The sequence below is a fragment of the Neopsephotus bourkii genome, unplaced genomic scaffold (assembly GCF_033783945.1).
Source record: "Neopsephotus bourkii isolate Nb327-2 ecotype Australia unplaced genomic scaffold, CSIRO-AGI_Nbou_v1 NB_481, whole genome shotgun sequence".
NCBI classification, from domain to species: domain Eukaryota; kingdom Metazoa; phylum Chordata; class Aves; order Psittaciformes; family Psittacidae; genus Neopsephotus; species Neopsephotus bourkii.
This window is the reverse complement of record NW_026900982.1, coordinates 1,818,818-1,838,883: the sequence shown is the minus strand read 5'-3', so window position 1 is coordinate 1,838,883 and position 20,066 is coordinate 1,818,818. Positions and strand designations below refer to the sequence as shown.

The 20,066-nt window shown below is 37.6% G+C and overlaps 2 protein-coding genes across 12 annotated transcripts in view; one reads left to right on the top strand and one right to left on the bottom strand.

Annotated features, from left to right (window-relative positions):
* GALM (galactose mutarotase) overlaps positions 1-3,947 on the top strand; it is a 201,153-nt gene extending 197,206 nt beyond the window's left edge. The window contains exon 9 of the transcript XR_009724979.1: positions 3,937-3,947. The gene's annotated coding sequence lies outside the window, so the exon portion shown is untranslated. The remainder of the gene's footprint in view (positions 1-3,936) is intronic.
* MAP4K3 (mitogen-activated protein kinase kinase kinase kinase 3) overlaps positions 1-20,066 on the bottom strand; it is a 79,134-nt gene that overhangs the window by 38,113 nt on the left and 20,955 nt on the right. For 5 of the 11 annotated variants that reach the window (XM_061350318.1, XM_061350314.1, XM_061350315.1 and 2 more), the window contains exons 5-15: positions 19,849-19,904; positions 16,709-16,756; positions 14,544-14,586; positions 13,800-13,872; positions 11,132-11,263; positions 10,772-10,834; positions 10,607-10,688; positions 10,402-10,512; positions 5,093-5,168; positions 4,123-4,181; positions 1,479-1,541 (exon numbers count right to left, since the gene is read on the bottom strand). In XM_061350318.1, the coding sequence (XP_061206302.1) occupies positions 1,479-1,541; positions 4,123-4,181; positions 5,093-5,168; positions 10,402-10,512; positions 10,607-10,688; positions 10,772-10,834; positions 11,132-11,263; positions 13,800-13,872; positions 14,544-14,586; positions 16,709-16,756; positions 19,849-19,904 (806 nt within the window). Of the gene's footprint in view, positions 1-1,478; positions 1,542-4,122; positions 4,182-5,092; positions 5,169-10,401; positions 10,513-10,606; positions 10,689-10,771; positions 10,835-11,131; positions 11,264-13,799; positions 13,873-14,543; positions 14,587-16,708; positions 16,757-19,848; positions 19,906-20,066 lie in introns of those variants that run through there. The other 6 variants (XM_061350317.1, XM_061350320.1, XM_061350321.1 and 3 more) reach the window with 4 other exon arrangements.

Genomic DNA, 20,066 nt, shown 5'->3' with positions numbered 1-20,066 from the left:
TCTTCTAATTTCCAGAATGATTAGATTTTACTTGAAGAATCTCACAGTGAAGCATTAGCACCAAATCAGAATTATCTTCTTTGACTCACAATGAGCACTTGTAGTTGTGAAGAAAGCACTGAAACACAGGAAGTGCTGTAGGTTGGCTTTAAAAACACGCTCATGATCGTGTACGGTACAAGCTTTATCAAAGTAGTAATTTTTCAAGAGTGTACTGAACAGAAGAATGCACTAAGGCGAAAGAGTGCACACAAAAGAGTGTGCTGGGGCAAAAGAAAGATGGAAAAGGACAATCCAGTTAGAAGACATCTTTGCATTTATCTCTTGGACTCAACAGATACTAGGCTAGCAAGATTATGTGACAACATGGAATGTAACCTGAAAAAGACACATTATAAGAAGCATTAGAAGAAGAAACCAAAAGCAAACCAAACTGAATAACCATAACCACATTCCCAAAGCCAGAGCAATTGCACAGGATGGAGGTGATCCCATTGCATACAGAGAAATCTAAGCTACAGAACTCAAAACAATTTGTGAAACATTTTTATAATCGAGCAATATAGGAAATTCCTTTCAAGAATGGGGAAGACAATGTAAGCTCTCAGTAACTATGGTATTGGCAGACTCAACTCACACCAAGCCAAATGATGCCAAAACAAACAAAAACTCCACAACAAATCACAAACAAAAGACATTCCCCAAACAACCAGTTTTTCATTTTCCCTTCAGTAAACTTATATTACGTCTCAAAAATCAAAGCAAGTTTGCAGAATGTTCGTGATCTCGTACAGAATGTTTCTGTCTTTTCCCCAACAGTAGATGAAGATGTTCAAGATTTAAAAGCATTACTTTTCTAACTACACCATGCCTAAAGAGCAGAGAAGTAAGACTCACTTTCTAGAATAATTTCTATACCACAATGATAACAACCAAATGTTTTACCAGTGCAGTAAGAGAAAATCTGGAAAGTGTATCAGACTACAAATGATGCCAAATGCTATTGAACACACTTAAGACTCTACTTTATATTAAGTGTATATTCCTTCTGTCATATGATTACCATCTCGAGAAATTGGACACATTTATATAATTTTATAGTCTTTCATGAGACTATTTAAGGGAACTACCAGACAAAAGTATGATGAGAATGTTTCTTCTATTTTTAATCGCCCTCCAAAAAATTAACAAGTTATGCATTGTAAGGCAGTTAAAGAAATTAGAATGAGTGTGTAATACTGAGCTCCTTCTATAAGTGGTTCAACTAAACATAAATACGGGTTAAGAACTTTCAATACTGCACATACTAAAAATTCCTTCGCACATTACAGAAACACATATATACACTAATCCTTACATTGAATGGCTTTTACACAGATGAAAACACCAATACAACAACACAACAAAACATGAACTTTGAAAAAGGGAAACAAAGACACAACTAACACTGACAAAGTAAGTCATAAATTGAAAAATACCAGGTTAGATCTTGCAGTGTAGTATACTTCTTCTGAATTGTCGAAAAAATCGCTACTGTCAGGCTGTTCGTTAGAGATCAAGAAACTCAAGTTATTTATATTGTGACTGAAAGCCATGTATACATAAAGGGAAATTTTCTTGCTAAAAAGTTATTAGTTGAAACTCAAATCATGTTTACGATAGTTGTGCAAATGAGGGTAAAATACAGCTACAAGTGCGGGCACACTACCAAACATTAACAAATCACACCAAAACAATGAATTACTGTTCATCACCTGAGCTGTGGTATTAAGTGAGAAGCTGCCTCAGTAAAAGGCAAGTATGTACCAGTTCAACATTTCAGTGAACCACCACCAATAACTCATCATGCTGCAGTGCTCCAGTCCTTTGGTTTTGCACTCATACTCATGAGCAAGTAAGCATAAAGTTTTAAGCATGCTTTAACGAGACAAAAGGAAAAGGGTCAGACCTGCTTTAATGAAAAGGGATCAGCACTGTTATTGCTGGAGGAAGAGACGTGCATTTCTTCTTCCTGCTTCCATTTAAAAGACTTTCTCTCCCAGAGCATGTAGTGTTACAAGCTCTCCCTCAGCCTGCTTTTCACTAAGACTCTTTGCCAGACCATCCATTCTAAATAGATCTTGCTTGCATTTGACATGCGAACTTAAATTGCCCACTGGTTCTCTATTTAACGACAAAATATGTTTTTATTCTTTGCTCTACAGACCCAATATTATAATTTTCAAAATCGAAGTTCTGTTTTATCTGGAAAGGACATATCAGGTCTGCATGCTTCATTCCAGTATGAGCAGTGGAGCAGTTAATTTCCCTCTTCAACAAGACTCAAACAAGCAGTTATAGATCTTCCTTATAGGCAGAGAGATGAGGCAAGCTCTCTGGACAGCTTTCAAGTATGCAAACTGACAAGAATACTAAAAGACTTCCTTTTCAGCTGCATTAATCCGGACCATTCAAAAGCTTCTGAGATTCCAGAGTGCAAAGGTTCTGATCACTAATGCACAAGGTAGGAAAAGGCTCCATTCCTCCCTTCTGACAACACCTGCCAGAGAAATGCTCTCAAAAGTTGTACCAAAATCTCTCTCCCACGTTCAGCAACTCAGCTTCCTGTGAGTGCAATGAAAACACCCCTCTGCCCATGAAATTGTCCCCTAAATGGTTTGTATAGTCAGTGACTGATAAAACAGGAAATGGGAAAAGTATTTTTAAAACTTTAGCTTCTCTGTTATCATCTTTTTGCAATTGTGATTATGTGTAAGCATAAATAAATAAAATTCTTAAGGAGCAAAAGCATTATCATTTGAACTACACAATGCTAGGTAGTACCTGCTTCATAACCTAAACAATGCAACAGGGAAGCAAAGCCAAGATAACCTGGAATCGGTTCAAAAAACATTTTGAATTAACTGGTGAGTTTATGGTAAAAATACTGACTTCATTACCATATTTAATAAACACTTGCATAACCAGGGGTCACAAATGTTGTTACGCAGTTTTGTTAAGGTCTAAACTGCATATCTGAAATAACTGCCTAAGTCTTACATGTGATTTGGTAAGCTATTCTTCTCCATCCCAAACAGGTACCAGAAACTGCAGACTATCTGTCCAGTCGGTTGCTGAGGCAGAGCAAGATTACATACAACCTCATATACCAAAGCCAGCTGACCTGCTACCAAAGGACTAGGCACAGGGAATGAGATTTTTGTACAACTACAGATCAATACAAGGAAATCTCTGTGAGAAGTCCCACGTAGTTTGTAGACCATAAAAGAGGAAGTACATTCCTAGGTACACACCCTTCCTAAAACCATCTCGGAGCAAAGACAATGCCCCTCCCACGTATATACTAAGCCAACTTAACACCTGCCTTAGGAAAACAAAGATAACACAGAACTCTGAAGGAAGCAAGCAAAGGAGTGTCCTTTTTTATCCAGGAACGTGAAGAAGCTGCCCATGTGCACAGATGTGAAAAGCAACAGACATCATACAAAAGTGGAAGCTTTCTGTGTGTGAGACAACACAGACACCTTTCCCCTCTCTGATACGAGTTCTCATACCCCTTGTACTGATGGGTGCATAGGATGGAAACACTGGCAATACATCCAAACAGAATACAGCAACTGCCAGGCTCAGCATGGCTCAGGTGTGACACAGGGCCACAAAAAGGTTGGTTGTGTGAGAAAAATAAGAATTCCACCAAAACCTATTTTTTTAAATAGTACTATGCGTATCTTTCCCAGGCCCTCAGTTTTATTATTTCCATTATCAATCATTGTCAATATATGCATAAGGGAGAGAAACATTTAAGTACGCACAGCAATTCTACAATTAAAGTAACTCCATAAATAAAGGGAATAATATACTTGACAATGAGTTATAAAGCACAGAGGAAACCCACAAGACAAGGGGCTGTTGCTTATCACATAAACCACACCTGTCAGAACCCACAAATAAGGGGTCTTGCTGCACATAGCGTAATGGCACCAAAAAATTTAAGACCCATATGTTATGACATTGCTACCAATCTTAGCACTAAGGAAGTATGCTACATAGCTTTGGGTTCTCCTCCACATATATTTGCAGGAAATAATGTACAAAGCATAGCCCATGTTTCTTGTTACTCACAAATTCATGATGTGGCTCTGTCTCTTTCCTCAAGGGTGGATCAAATTTTACTTGACCAACTGAAGAGGAGAAAACAAGAATTTAAACTGCACTGTAATTAGGCAAAACCTACTCATTAGAAGGATCAGGAAAACCATTCAGCAAACAGAGCAGTGAAGTGCCCACTTTAGAGTTTTTTGTTTCCTAAATTTTAGGAAACAAAAAACAAAAAACAAAAAAAACCCAAACATCCACTGTGTGAATTCACTCGCAGATGTCTTCTTCTGGGAGATTCACCCAGAAGCTCCAGGAGTGAATTCCCAGTGCTTCTGGGTGAATATCCAAGCACAAAAGAGCCTTGAATGAAGTTTGGAGAGAGCTAATCACATCTTGTAGGTCAGTTCCTTAACACTCTTCCTCTAAACTTTAGCTTAAGAAAAGATAACTAAAGCTCCAAATATTAAATAAATCAAGTATTACTTTGATGTAATTCACGCAAAAGAACGAACACAATTTGGGGATTGGAGTCTGCCCTTAACGGCCAGTGGTAACATCCTCCCTTCCTGATTTCTACATGCCTGTTTCTATCCGAAAAGCAAGAACTACAACAAAATATTAAATGAAGGAAATAAAACCTCCTCTGCCAATCTGTTATCCAGCAGTTATCTGGCATCACTCTGAAAAGCCTTGCTGGAGTGGCATATGAAGCTACACCAATCGTCAGCACTCAGGCTGCATCCTTCCAATTAAGATGAAGCAACAGTGAGACTTGCTGAAGTGCTGATAAAGGGCATGTTCAAATATTATACACTAAGATTTCCTCTGCATAGTATTTAGAACCTATATCCACAAGAAAAACAGCATGCGGTTTTGTTTTCTTATGTATGGCTAAAAATGTTCCCTGTATGTGTCAGATACCTAGAATACAAACTGAAATAAGCGAATATTAAGGATTATCTTTAAAGTATTTAATGTTGGCAAGTACACTTACAGTTTATTTCAGAGCGTGTCTTCTCTTCTCTCACATTTCTACTTGTTGAGTGAATTCTATGAGGCACTACAAGAGGCTAGAAGAGAAAAATAAAACACTTCAGTACCAAAACACACCCACTTGAAACTCAGTATTGTGTACATAGTTTTCAGCAGGTTTCTTTAGCACAATATCAGAAAAAGAAAGAAAAAAAATCAAGCAGGACTAAAACAAAACAAAAACAAACGAACAAAAAAGATTTCAAATTATAATTATTTGGAGACATTTTATCTGTAGAGTAGCTTCCAACTTCAAGATAAGGGTCTTTCAACTGCTGGATTTGAGTAAACAAAGACAATGTTGGCCAGCACTGGTCTTTGCTCAGATAGTATTTCCTTTTTGCCCCATTCACTTTAAGGATATTGGTAGTGTTCAAAATAAGCAGTAAGCCTAAATCTGACTTACTGGGAGTGTTTCATTCATTCAGATATCCCAATCATTTTCCCAGATTCTAACCTAAACTGATTCCTAAGAAGTCATCATTTTAAGTAGATGATAAACTATCCTGAGGTTTTCAGAGCTGAATAGAAGGGAGTATTCCTGGTACTCCTGTGCTGTGTGACAAGAGCAATGCCAGCATTTCCACAAATTCACCTTCATATTTACGTTCCACTTCTATTTTTTCCCCCTGGATTTCCATTTACTTCTCTACAGAATGAAGTGTCATGAACTTTAAGACTTGGCTTTCATTTCTTTGCCCCTACTGAATTTTCTCTCTTCTTTCCACATCTGCTACTGCAGGTTCTCTTAGTAACTGCAACTTAAGGTTTCTTAATGAGAGTACAAGACCATCTGAACTCTGTATATAATCAGGCACAAAAATTAGCAACATAAATCATAACAGTGTGCTTTTTCAGTAAGTCCTCTACAATGAAATCTTACTCTTTAGAAAAAAGTTCATTCTCCATGATGTTAGACCAAGTAATGTCTGAAAACCACGTTTGCTATGTTTGTGTTGAGTATGTGGCAGCAAAAACAACTTTTAATTAAAGCAATCTGACATAACAGTGCCAGAAATTTGCTGTGCTGGTATGCTAGCTTTGCTTTTGTATATACTAACTGTAACCTCCACATGGCAAATTCTGACTACGAAGTGATGACAGAGTTGGAGAACTTCAACTGCTGTACTATCAACAAAGAGTCACAAATAGCTTAGGAACTCTGTTTATCCCTGAAATATTATCTGAAAGCATTATTTCCCTTCTCCCCTTTCTTCACACACTTCTTCCTTGCTTTATATTATGTTCCAACACATATTTACAGAGTGTTTCACCTCTCATTTGTTTACTTTGGTCTTATTTGAAACTAGAGAGACAGACTGTGGGTATGTATTTTCTCTCTATGGATTTATGTATATCAAGGGTAGTTTTTAATTTCTTGTAACTTACGGCAATCCTCCCCTTCCTCAGTTCTGGTTTGTCTGCTGTATGTTCTTTTAAGCTTTAAAAACTGTTTGCTATAGTCTCAATGCATGTAAAGGTTTGATCTGTTTTCTACTTCAGTATTTCAAATACTCTTAAATGTTAAAAGATGTAATCTATTGTTAAGAGGCACTGCACACTTGCACATGACGCTTGTGCATCTGTAATGCCAGCACCAGGAGCCCAACTGCAGTAGGGGTAGTAGATATTGCTGCCTTAGCAGCAGTATCATGAGAGCTCCTTGCATCCTGTCACAGAAGTTTACTACACAACAGGCAGAGCCTGCTCTCTTACCACCCTCTCCTTGCTCACAGAATTACTGGAAGGAGTCACATCTTCATCTCTCAGTCATGAGAACAGAGTCCTCAGGTCACCTTGAAAGGCCTACACTGACAACAAACTGATACAAACAGCTGACATCTGAACTGTGCAAGAGAACAAAGGAATGTAGGATAACTTCCTGACATTAAAATTGTGCCCAAATGGCATATTTACCACGATACTTATCTCGGGAGCATCTTACCCCCAAAACATGCCAAGGATAAAACATGCGCATTTTACTCTTTGCAAGCTTTTCTGCTATCACATCCATCATGAGAGTCACTGTCACAGAAATGTGAACAGTCAGTTGTCAACATCCAAAGGTTCATTATTAAGGGAGTGAAAGCAGAGTCCCAGATGGATTTCCTGTGTTTGACTAAAATGGAAAACCAAATAAAGTTCTCCATGAGTTGGGGTAGAGAAAAATATTCAAAATGTCAGTTACAGATACTGCTACCAAATGAACAATGACTGTATCTAGGGGAGACCTTTCTGATGACACCCAAATAATGTGATCACGTTTTTAGTTTTGTTATTAAACAATTCACATTTTTCCAAGTTTAAATTATTTAAAGATGTAGTGTGGCACTCCTCAAAGAGGTGGCAAATTCACATCTTAATTTTTGCCTCACTCACATGACTGCAGACTATCCAAGCAGTAACAGATAGCATCCCCTAAAAACAGCACAGGCCAGGTGAAGAACTGTCACCATAGTGGACAGCAGACTTGCCTTCAAAGACCACCATTAGCCAGAAAAGCTGTACAGCCTCTAAACACCCCCCCAAAAAAAACCAGCCAACGCACCATCCCAAATAACCAAAACTCCAAACAAACTGGGAAGCATGTCTGAAGCTCAAGATTCTCACCGTATTGTCGGTACCATGTTATGTTGTACTATGATTTGTTGTTTTCAATTTTTGATAAATGCATCCAGGTGATTGCTGCAAGTACAGGAGTGGTCAATCCTGAAGTTCAGATTTACTGCTCCAGCTATCTCTCTAATTGAAGCAAGCATGTATGTGTATATACATATATATATATACACGCATATATATACACACACATATATATAAAAATAAATGAAGCATCCACACTTCTTATTCCTTCCCTTCAGTTTATTATAGGAAACAACACAATGTCAAAAACTGCTCTACCTGTGGCAGGATTCTTCCTCTGAAATTCAGACCTTGCTCAAGACACATCAAGTAATTCATTATCATCTGCTTTATTCAGAGGTGGGTTCTAGACTTGCTTGTTACAAATAAAATGTTTTCCCAAGTGTCATTATCAATCTTGTTTTTCAGGTGGATTAAATGCCTTAATGAAAATCTAGCAACATGGTTGGAGGAGAAATGAGAAGAGACACTTAAGTTGCCTAGCCAATGAAAATGACCCATCATCACAGTTAACTATGTTTGAAGCTCACTGGTGAGCTCAAAGACGTGTGATGAACAATGATGGAGCACCATTATGCCTAGTACAGAAGCTTGCAAACACAGCAAGAAAACCCTCAGCAACATAAAGAACAAATTAACTGAAAAACACGTATCAAAAGACATGTAAATAGCTTGCTTGTCCTCTGCACTTAGCCAGTCTAGCTCACTGATAAATAACAGAAATATGCATTCTCTGATCACTGCTACATGGTTGCTTTCATTTTCTTCCCAGAAATAACATGTCAATAAAATGGGTACTGAAATGAAGGGTACATACAGGAAGGAAAAGAGATTCTCCACCTCAGTGGCTCAAAATAAAGATCAAGATTCTAACTGGAAAGATCTATCAGTGACATGGGGGAATGGCACATCAGGGTTTCAGTACAATTTCCAGGAAAGCACAGAAGACTCTGACCTGAGCAGCTCATTCACAGGAAACACACTGAAAGCAGCTACCCTTCTTCTTACAACAGCTCATGAAAGCTTTGGTTTTCTGGTTTCTACAGAAATATCACTTTAACAAGTCCCAGAGCTTTCAATCACACTGAAAAGAGAACTGAAGGACACCTAATCCTTGGAGTTTATGATGAGAAAATCCAAGCTCCCCAGTGCTGTCAGGATTCAGACACCTTTCTCTTAACACTGACATAAAAATCAATCACATTAAGTGTTTTCTTGTGTGTTTAACTTCCCTAAATACTTCAACAGAAAAATTTATGAAGTGTGTTCCACTATGGGCAATTGCTTTTAAAATCCTTATTCATCAATCATTAGTCATGCATCCAATCCTTATGCCTTCCTCTCCCTTCCTCCCATTCAGGAAGTAGGTAACCACTGCACTCTACAATACAAAAAAGATCTATTTCACTTGGGCTTCTCTCTACATTTACTTACTTCAGCTTCTAAGGAAAATACACTTGATCACAGAATCATAGAATGGTTTGGGTTGGAAGGGACATTAAAGCTCATCCAGTTCCAATCCCCTGCCATGGGCAGGGACACCTTCCACTAGACCAGGTTGCTCTAAGCCCTGTCCAACCTGGCCTTGAACACTCCCAGGGATGGGGCAGCCAGTTTCTCTGGGCAACCTGTGCCAGGGACTCACCACCCTCATTTCAACGCCTTTCAAAGGCACTGATGCATGTCAACCTCTCACTGCTGTTCGAGAGGATATAAGCTCATTTAGCTTGTAAAATCTTAAATTATCTCACAGTAGCTGCTTCTTTTAAGCTTCTTTTTGCTTGAAGGCATTTTTAGCCTAGTTTATCCATATGAGAAGTAAAACACAAGTATGAAATTGATGAATCAATGCCATTTGTGTCAAAAGGATTATTTTTTTACCCCCAAAAGACATTATCAGTTAGGGAACTGTAAACATTTAGAAAGACTTCATTAACATATGCTTCAGTACGAAGACAGGATGCAGTAACAGAGTATCTATCTGTCTTCTCTTATTTATGAAACAGTTCAGTCCTGCACTGTTTATCATCTTACATAAGCATGCTATTTTTTTCTTGGCTGTTAAAGCAGAAAATCAGAAAACTCTTCCGTTAACACCACCAAGTTTCATATTATCCCAAGATGGAAAAGAAACTGCAAGAAGCACACAGCAAGCCATTTTACAAGAATAACTACATGATCATTCTCCTCATAAGAAAGTAAGTTAGGACTAAAAGCACAAGTTTTACAAATGTAAAAATTATTTTTATAAATGCTTTCTTTGTAGATGAAAAACAATTTGCAGATGGAAACAGTTCCACAAGAAACAGAAAACAGAATGCATGACAGAACCCAGGACTGGTCTAGTCGTTCGTATTTACTGTTGCAACTGTTGAAGGACACCAGTAAACAACATTTAAAGTGTTTACATCTCTTTCTCTGAGCTTCTCTCCCCCAAATATAATGAATTTTGGTACGTGCTTGTAAGTGCAACACAGCAGCACAACCAAAAGTAAAAGCAACCCTTAAGACTATTGCAGATCGCACAACATTCTGCGGCTCAATGTATCATAATAATTTAGTTTTATCAGCAAATCAAAACCTAATTCTATGATTCTATGAATCTGATTTAATGATAAAACATATTCCTACCTCAGGATCATCATCATCAAAATCATGGTAAGTGGAATGATCAGGATTATTCATTTTATCCAAAAGTTCAATAGCAAGACTCCGATTTAATGGCTGGGTAACAAAAGGATGCTGAAAGACAAAAACATTAAAATTACAACCACTGTTATTAAGAATACTGTAAATTTATAACTTTAAAAAAAAAATCCCACCAATAAATGTATACCTGTAGTAACTTTTCAGCTGTAGGTCTTTTTTTAGGATTTTTTGTAAGTGCCATTTTTACAAAATGATGGAAACTATTGGACCTGTAAAATGAAGTGGCAATCATTAGAACCAGATACCCAGTGAAATAAATGATCATTATCTACTGAAACAGAAAAGTACTTACCATTTCATTTTGTCCTTTAATTTAGGAGGCTGGAAGTTGCTTTTTGTCATTAGAAAAAGTGCTCTGAAAAAAAAACAAACCAACAACCCAACCTATTTCTGTGGTTTACATTTTGATACATATAAGATGAATTACTAAATACATTCTTTAGTTGGCAGGAAGAAGTCCATCACTTTAAAAGATGCTACCAACATTACACATTTATGCACCAGGAAGACTTATTACTATTTGTACCATATACATTCAGAACGCTTAATGCCTCTGCAGTATGCTCAAACACCACAAGCACACACAGTGGCTACTCCAAGTGGATTAGTTACAAAGATGTATTTACACATCAAGCCTTAACCACTTACTAACCTCATTGGATGTAGGTCAAACATTGGAGGTTGAAGTTCAGCAAGCTCTATAGCAGTTATTCCAACTGCCCACAGATCACAGAGCTGGTTATAGCCGCCTTTTCTTTCTACTGCTGCTACTTCTGGCGCCATCCTAAAGGGTAAAAAACATTTTTAGGTAAACTTCTTGCCACAAATAGAACATCCTTCTGTACACAATATAAAAATCATGTAGTACTGTAAGCAGTTTACTACTCTTTCCCCTTAAAGTTCTCCATCTATAAGCTCACAGCATATACATTTACACATCAGATATACATGTGTGTGTGTGTGTGTGTGTGTAAAAAGTTATGTATACATGAAGTTTTCCTCTATCATCTTCTAGTAACTAATAGGCAGTTTCCAAAACAGCTATTTAGCAGTAAGCAGATGAAACCAGTTTCAGCCTTCATTGCAGGCACACAACGAACTACCACTCAAGCACCAAGAAGCCTTAGGTATAATTATTCAATTACAGTAGAATCCAAATAATATCCAAATTCACACATTGTCCGAGGAAGTGATCAACTGACTTTGAAGAATTCCAACAAAGAAACAAAATTAACAAAATGTCAGTTTTTCTGAAAGCATGAGACCTTAAGACTCATTGGCACCTCTGCACAGAGCACTTGTTTTTAAGGTCTGCCTCACTAATGTCAGAAGACTTCATTTAAATTAAAGTAGTTTCACAGCCTCAGGTAGCAAAAATTAACAAACATAACTGACACAAACAGAAACACCTAAGAAAATTATTCACTGGACATTGTTACATATTTTGAATGACAAAAGTGCGTTATGAGTTTAATTCTCCTACATCGCCATATCAGACAGCAAACATGTTAATATTTTTTAGCTTTGAACTTTATTAGTCCAGATCACCTGAAAAGCAGCAGTGGAACTGGGGATGTAACTCAATATGGGTAAGACAGATGCATGTCACTTAATGAGTGCTCCAGAAAAGCAGCAAATGACATCTCAAATCATGTAATCATTTAGATTAGAGAAGACCTTTAAAATCATCAAGTCCAACAGTAGACCTAATTCTTGTCAAGTCCACCACTAAACTATGTCAATATCTGTGTATCTTTTAAGTATCTCCAGGGATGGTGACTCAACCACTTCCCTGGGCAGCCTGTTCCAGTCTCTGACTACCCTTTCACTGAAAAAAATTTCTTCTAACATGATGCATTAGTTAAACACAGACATCCTTATCTGTAGATCAGGTTTGGTGGTACGATTTATTTCATGTTTCCACAGTTAAACTAAAATTACTACGTGTCTTCAAGAGTTCACAGAAAAACTAAATCAAAAAGGGAAGAGTTACCAAGGTAGAGGGGAAAAAGGGTTAACTTTAAAAAGACATGGATGGGAGCACAAGGGTAAATAGCAGGGTTACTACAACTAAAAAACACTACACAGCAGTTTTGACCTTCATTTCTCTCCCATCCAAGAACCAAAGCCTTACCTGCCTGTACACCTCTAACGCTAAAACTTTCACACTGCCCGTTTCCAACTAAATTTTCTCCTCTGCGATTTCAACAACTTTGCTTCCTTGCTTCTCCTCTCAAATCTCTGAGAAGATATGCAAACTAAAACTGATGCTTTTCATCAGCATTTAACCTATGTAATGTCTTGAGGGTTCTTGTTCAGGGTTATGGCACATCATTTGAGAAGCCTGGCACAATTTGGAAGTTAAACAGTGATCTAGGCCAGGAATAAAGTCACCCAGACATCTTAAGAAACAGAGACACAAACCAGTTACACAATCATGACTTATGGGTGTTTGTGTTATTCTGAAAGGGAAGTGAATCCATGCCTTAGCATTACTTACACTGCAGAAGAATGCTAAAAATGCTGTGCTTGACCATTTCAAGACCAAATACTTGAAGGAGGGGGATGTCTTACACGTATTTCTATCTTGTACCTACCATACTGTCAGACAACAGGATTTTGAATATCATTCCAGGAAACATACCACAAAAGCACTATTTTATAGCAAAGAACGTTGTGTCATTTACCTCAAGGGAACAACCACTTCCAGTACAAAGAGAAGAAAATAAAATGCTGAACTTTAGACAGGAAATTAGACAAACTAGTTTACTGAGGAAAGAATAAAGATGCAATACAAATAGACTAAAAATGTACATTTTAATTCAATCAGTTTAGGCAAATAAGGGAGGTGGGGGTAAGAAATCTGCTCAGAGGAAACATTTCACAAGTGACCTAAAGAATATGTGGAGACAAAAAATGAAACTCAGTATCAACTGAAGAGTTGCAGAAAAGATGTAGCTATGGTGGAAGGGATGAAACACAAAACACCAAAATGGAAAAACCAGGAAAAAAAAAGAAAATAATTTAAGATCAGAGTTAAAACCAAGTAAAATTGTTTATAGTTCTAAGTTGGACTAAACTGAGATACCTTAGTCAATAGTGATGGCAACACACAGACATCCAATTTTTCAAAGCATTAGAACATTTCCTCTGATACTCAGCTAATTCAGGATTTAGCATAACACAGATACAACCACTAGAAAGATGGATACAGCCTTCAGTGATTAGTCTACCCAGAAAGCGACATAGCATGCTTTTATTGCATTTTTTCAACATTACTGTGCTATGATTGTATTAATGGCCAAGTAAAACACAATTACCAATATGGGGTGCCAATGAATGATTTCCTTTTGGCGATTGTAGCTGTTATCTGCGCAGATACTCCAAAATCAGCTATTCAGAAAACAAAAACAAAACCAAAATGACAGTTAATAACTACTGTGTAGCTCATTTATTGTTAATGAACATATATTTGGTTTCCCCACTGTGAGTTTCTTAAATATACTGGAAATATTTAACAAAAAATAAATAACAAAAGCAAATCATGGAAACTTGGTCTATCTCTGATACCATCAGTCAGCTCCTCTCAGTCACCTGCTAAGTATGCAGGCTGCACACAAACATGCCCCTCATCAACAGAGGAGCATGTTTCTTCTGTGCAAGCCTGATCTAGAAGGATCAGGCTGAAACAGAAATCTTAGGAGTTACATGCAGTGTTTGAATATGATAATTTATTATTTTATTATTATCCAAAAGATTCTTTCAGATAACCTTTCAAAGTACATTTCGATAAAAATTTCTAATTAAAGACTTCTAAAAACCTGTGATTTGATTTTTACCTTCTTATACATTAGAAAGTGTTTTACCTCAGTGCTGTAAAACTACTCCCATTACTCTTCAGATACAAATTGGGTGGCACAGTTAAGATGTTACCAGCATGAGAAAAAGAATTCCGATGTCCACTAATTCTTTACATGAACCACTACACCATTAAACAAAATACAGGAGACTGCTTCTTCGAGCACATAAAAATCTGTTATTAACACTAAATTGTATTAACTCACCTAATTTTACATGTCCATTATCTGTTAAAAGGATGTTTGCTCCCTTAAAAAAAAAAAAAAGTAAGCACACGTGAATTAAAACATGCAGATTTCTCTGATACTGTATTAAAAAATAATTATGTGAGATCTTAGCCAAAGACAAACAAAGGAACACATGTTCCAGAAATCTGCACCTTTACCAAGGAAACAGTTGTGAAATGAGCAAGTTGCCATTCTGCCATATAAAGAAAATGGGATATACAGGGTTTTTCATTCATTTTTAGCTTGTACTCTTTAGCCTATGGTACTACACAGTATCTGTTGCACACAAAACCTCTTTCAAAAAGTGGAATATGATTATTTGCCTGTGCTGATGAATTCTTACTTTCTTCTATTTACACTGACTGAAAGGAAATAGGAACTCTAAAGGTCAAAGAGGAAGTGATTTTCTTTTCATATGTAGGAGCTGGTTTTGTCTTGCTTGAGAGCCATGGTAATTATAACTATAGCCTTAAGGACCTGCCTTGATATTCAAGTGTTTCGAAAAACTACTTCTGTCCTTATGCAGCAGATTGTTAGTGCTAGATTTGAAGAATTAGCTGCTATGTACACACCTCTCACTTCAGCTCAATAATCAAAACTAACCCAAAGAGGTAATTACAACTAGAATGTCATAACATAAAAGGACTGAGAACAAACCTGATTTCAAGACTGAAACCCAGTACAGGCTGCGCTGAGTGAAGGCAGGAGCTGGCTCCTAATGACAGCTCCGCCCCATAAATTAGATAGAAAGGCAGCCTAGATGGGCCTCCAAAACCTCAGATTTTTACAGATTATGGCTTTTCAGGGAGAAGTCAACCCTGCAGTAAAATGCACCCTATTTTGGCAAATGTTGCACAAGTATAGTTAATGAGCCTTATAAACAGAGCTTTGTAAACACTGTGACAGTCCGGTTAGCATACTCTTGACCTTTTTCAACCTTCCAAACTAACAGAACACAGACTCTAAATACATAACTTAGCTACAGAGGAAAGCAAACATAATTCAATAGTCAGGGGATCTCCAGATGAAGATTGTATTTTTCCACACTAATGAGCAATGCCTTTTTTTAATATAAAAAAAAATCTCAATGTAACCACTGCAAGCATATTTTATCAGCAGTATTGTTTATAAACTAGTATCTATGCACTGTATTCTTACAAGCACCATCCTGCATGCTATAAAGTAACGTTCAATTTTTGTGCCAAAGTAACCTTCATTCAGAAATGATTTTTTATGATTGCTCAAACCCCCAAATATCCTTCTGCAGTCAACGAGAACAACTTGGAATCAGGCTGCATTAAAGGCTTCTGCAGTTGGAGCTACTATGTACACCACAACCCCAGTCTGAAAACAAAACAAAGCAAACAAAACGAACACCCCCCCCCCCAAGAATATGATAATTTAGTTAGATTTCCAGGAGAAAGCATGTCAAGTTTAAGCTGCAGTTTGAGCAAGGAAGAGTTTCGAAACGCAAAGAGTAGGAAGTAGAATTTCAGGGAAAAAAAGTTGACAAGAAGCTCTACAATGAAACTCAAGAGTGTCAGAACCAGAACAAGATAGCTTTGATTCAACTTTAAGATGAAGGTTTAAGTAAGCCAGCGTTAAGAGCCTGATTTGCAGTACCTTGTCTAATTTTAGCATGCAAGGAGGAGACAGAAGTAGCCTCAAAGAGCCATCCAGAACTGCAGCCTGCAGACTGGCCTGCAATCTGCTCACCAAGAAAAGCAGTAAGAAACCAGAGCAACATCTCTGCTCACCAGCTGGCTCAAAGAGAAGCTTTGAAAGCTCCATCAAGCTTCTTGGAAAGGTGTGGGAAAGACCAAACCTTTCCTCTTGCATAGAGCACATTCTTACAGCCATGTGAACACACACTGCTCTGGACACTGGCTCATGCCTACATTTTATATCACTGTCTAAATTAACAGTATGTTTCTCCAATTATAAGAACAAACTATTTTAATGTATGCATTTAAAAAATATTTTTTTTCCTTCCCTTGGGCAGAAAATTCCGTTTTTTTTCTAATAGACAGAAAAAACTACGATGTTTTTAAATATCCCTAAAATTGATACAGAACAGTAAAGACCCATTACAGGTGATAAAGCCTATTTTAGAAACATGAGAATTCCCTTCAGTTTTTACTTACCTTTATATCTCTGTGCATTTTTCCTTTACTGTGAAGGTAATATAGTCCCTGCATAGAATATTCAAATAATTTAGTCCAGTATTTTTCATCACATACATTTCTTACTTAATTACAAAACATATTTAGGATCTAATTCAATTATCTTAATGACTCGCTGAAGAATATTATTACATTTCAGCATATTCAAACTGTATGTGCAAATTCAACATATGCAGTAGCATAATACCTAAAACACAGGATAGATGTGAAGAATACCAGTCACCGCATCTGCTGTAAGAAAAGCATGCCCTGACCAAGTTTTCCTCTGGACATGGTATCCCTCACCTTTCTAGATCAATTTAAGTACTTTTAAATTGCCTAATTGTCTGCTATTCAGCAGTCAGATCACTGGATAACTAGTGCTAGTACAAGTAAGTGCAGTTACCATAACTGCGCTTATCTCCTGTATTAATATGTAATACATATTCCAATTAACTCTAGAAGCATGCTAGGCAGGCAGAGCATCAGGTCTAACACATGAGTTCATGGATTTCTGCAAACCATTAAGCAGTCTCTCTGGGTCTTGATGACAGTATCAAAGCATTTCAGAATTTGGGAATTAGAAACTCTAAGTTTAAATACTGGAAGAATTCTATGAAACCAAATTTCTGCGTGACAAATCACAGAGCATGTCACCTCTGACACTCCAGGCTTATCTCTAAAATTCTCGTCCAGGGTAAAACAACACGTAAACACCTTGCTCGCTTCGAGGTCATGAACATAAACACTGTATGTTCATGTCAGATACTTATGTCAAGATAGATTTATTGGGAGTTTGCTAGCTTATGCAAGACATCATGGAACTGTCTGCAAAAATAAAATAAGATTGTTTCCAACTGTCAGCCTTTTTGTGGGTAGTCCTAAATATACCAACAGAATAAATGAGTAAACAATTACTTACATGACTTGGTACTTGGGATTTTCAAATGAGCAAAAGTGTACAAGTAGACAGCAGTACCACTGAGGATACATTTTTTGGAGTATATGTTTGTCAGTTCATGAAAAACAGAATGCAGTGTAGCCGCACTGCTTAGCAGTTATGAAACTTAACTCCTTAAAGTAAAAATCACCTCACTCACTGTTGTTTTAACCTGTTTCTCTGAAGGAAACGACTAACAATAGCCAGCTGATCCAATGGTTTTTCATAGTCCTCACTGCAGGCATGCATGCCGACCAAAAAAATTGCGCTAGATTTGTTTTTGGTACAGAGTGTAATGAATCAAAACATCCACCAGACCATTGCAAGGACTGGCACTAGGTAGAAGAGGCCCATGTACGCTCCTCACATTTAAATCTCTGGATGCGGCACAGAAGGCCAAAACACTCATTTTTACCACTGCCCTCTAAGAACGAGGTCACCATGAATGCCTGGAGGTAGGTACTTTAAAGGTCATATTTAAAAGGACCTATATTTTCAGAAACACCCTCAGTATTTCCAACCAGAACTGACGGCAAGTGTGTTTTTTTGAAAACAGACCATTTAATGGGCTTCTGAATATCAGGATCAAAAAACAGCTTTAGGCATTCAAGTGAAACTCTTGACTGATGGAAACTGATGGCAAAATTAACATTTACTATTATGGATGGACATAGGGCTTATATTCTCAGACTTCTAACTCGGAAAAGTGACTGCTGCATTATAAGCACAAGATATGACAAACTATATACATTATATTTGGTCAGAGTATTATAAACATGTAGTTAGACAACTTTAAAATATACAAAAATGGGTAACACTTAGAAAACACAAAATAGCTAATTTCCTTCTCACAAGCAATTTACACATAGGAACCAAAAAAAAAATCTTCACACACAAATAATGATTTCATAAATTCCATTCCAGACGATGACCAAAGGTCTGGAACACCTCTCCTATGAAGTAAGGCTGAGAGAGTTGCATTGTTCAGCCTGCAGAAGAGAAGGCTGTGGGGAGATCTTATTGAAGCCTTTCAGTACTTAAAGAGGGATTATAAGAAAGATGGGGACAAGCTTTTTCACTTCCAATACCTAAAGGGAGCCTTACATGAAATCTGGAGAGGGACTTTTGACAAGGACCTGTAATGAGGGGACAAAGGGGAATGGCTTTAAACTGACAGAGGGGAGATTTAAATGAGATTATTAGGAAGCGATTCCCTGCGAGGGTGGTGAGGCCCTGGCACAGGTTGTCCAGAGAAGCTGTGGCTGCCCCATCCCTGGCAGTGTTCAAGGCCAGGTTGGATGGGGCTTGGAGCAACCTGGTCTAGTGGAAGGTGCCTCTGCCTGTGGCAGGGAGGTTGGAACTACATGATCTTAAGGTCCCTTCCAACCCAAACCACTCTATGATTATGTAACAGCAAAAGGGTTTAAAGGTTCAAAAACCAAAACACTCCCAGTGTCACATCTTTACTGTAAGGAAAAAAAACCCTGTCCTGTAAATTAGATGTCAGCAGTCTCCGGCATAGCATAGGGTGATGGCAAGTGACATACAAGGCAGCTGGCTCAGGGACAGAGCTGTCTTGAGAGTGTTTGAGAGAGGCAGCAGTTCTGAACTGATGGCATTCAACAGATTTGCATTCACTAGAAGCCAAGAACTGCTCTCACAGTTGACAAAGATGACATCCATTTAAAAAGCCGTTTCTGATTAATTCTTACTGGTGAACTGAGCCTTTAATTTAGGAAAGAAGAAATGAGAGCTAGCACATTCAGTAAGGAGAGGCTGGTGACTAACCTGAACATCTTAAGTACAATTTTACTTTTTTCCCCTATCAGATATGCAAAACAGTCTTTAAATTTTCCTTCAACCTTGCAATAACTAATTGGTACCAAAACATGAGAGAATAAATATGCTGCTTCCCCTCCTAAAAAAATAAAACAAACCAAACAAAAAAAGCCACAGCAGAAAGATGATGAGTTTTCTTTACATGATCCAGGGTGATTTAAGGTTATGCAATTATGCAAACCAGTTCTAGGCTATTATACAGAGCACCCTCAGAAGTCTGAGAAAAATGCTAAGCCACCCAAACACTGTACTTCCATGGCACCTCACACTTCCGTAGCATTTATTTTTCGTTTTTAATGCTTTTAATGTAAAAGTCAACCACAAGAACCTGTGAGGATACTACCTGTAGTGTTTCTCTGCTAACATAGGCAATCTGCTGTTCTGAAAGTGGTCCAGTCACTGAAATGCAAGGGAAAAAAAATATTCTCTCAAAATCAGGTAAGATACTGCCCATTCCAAAACCATAATGCAATTACTTCCATTCATACTGATAGGACCTTACACTAGAAGTCTTGAATAAATGTGCTTAGGCTTTCCCCCAGATTGAGAACCACCAAATAT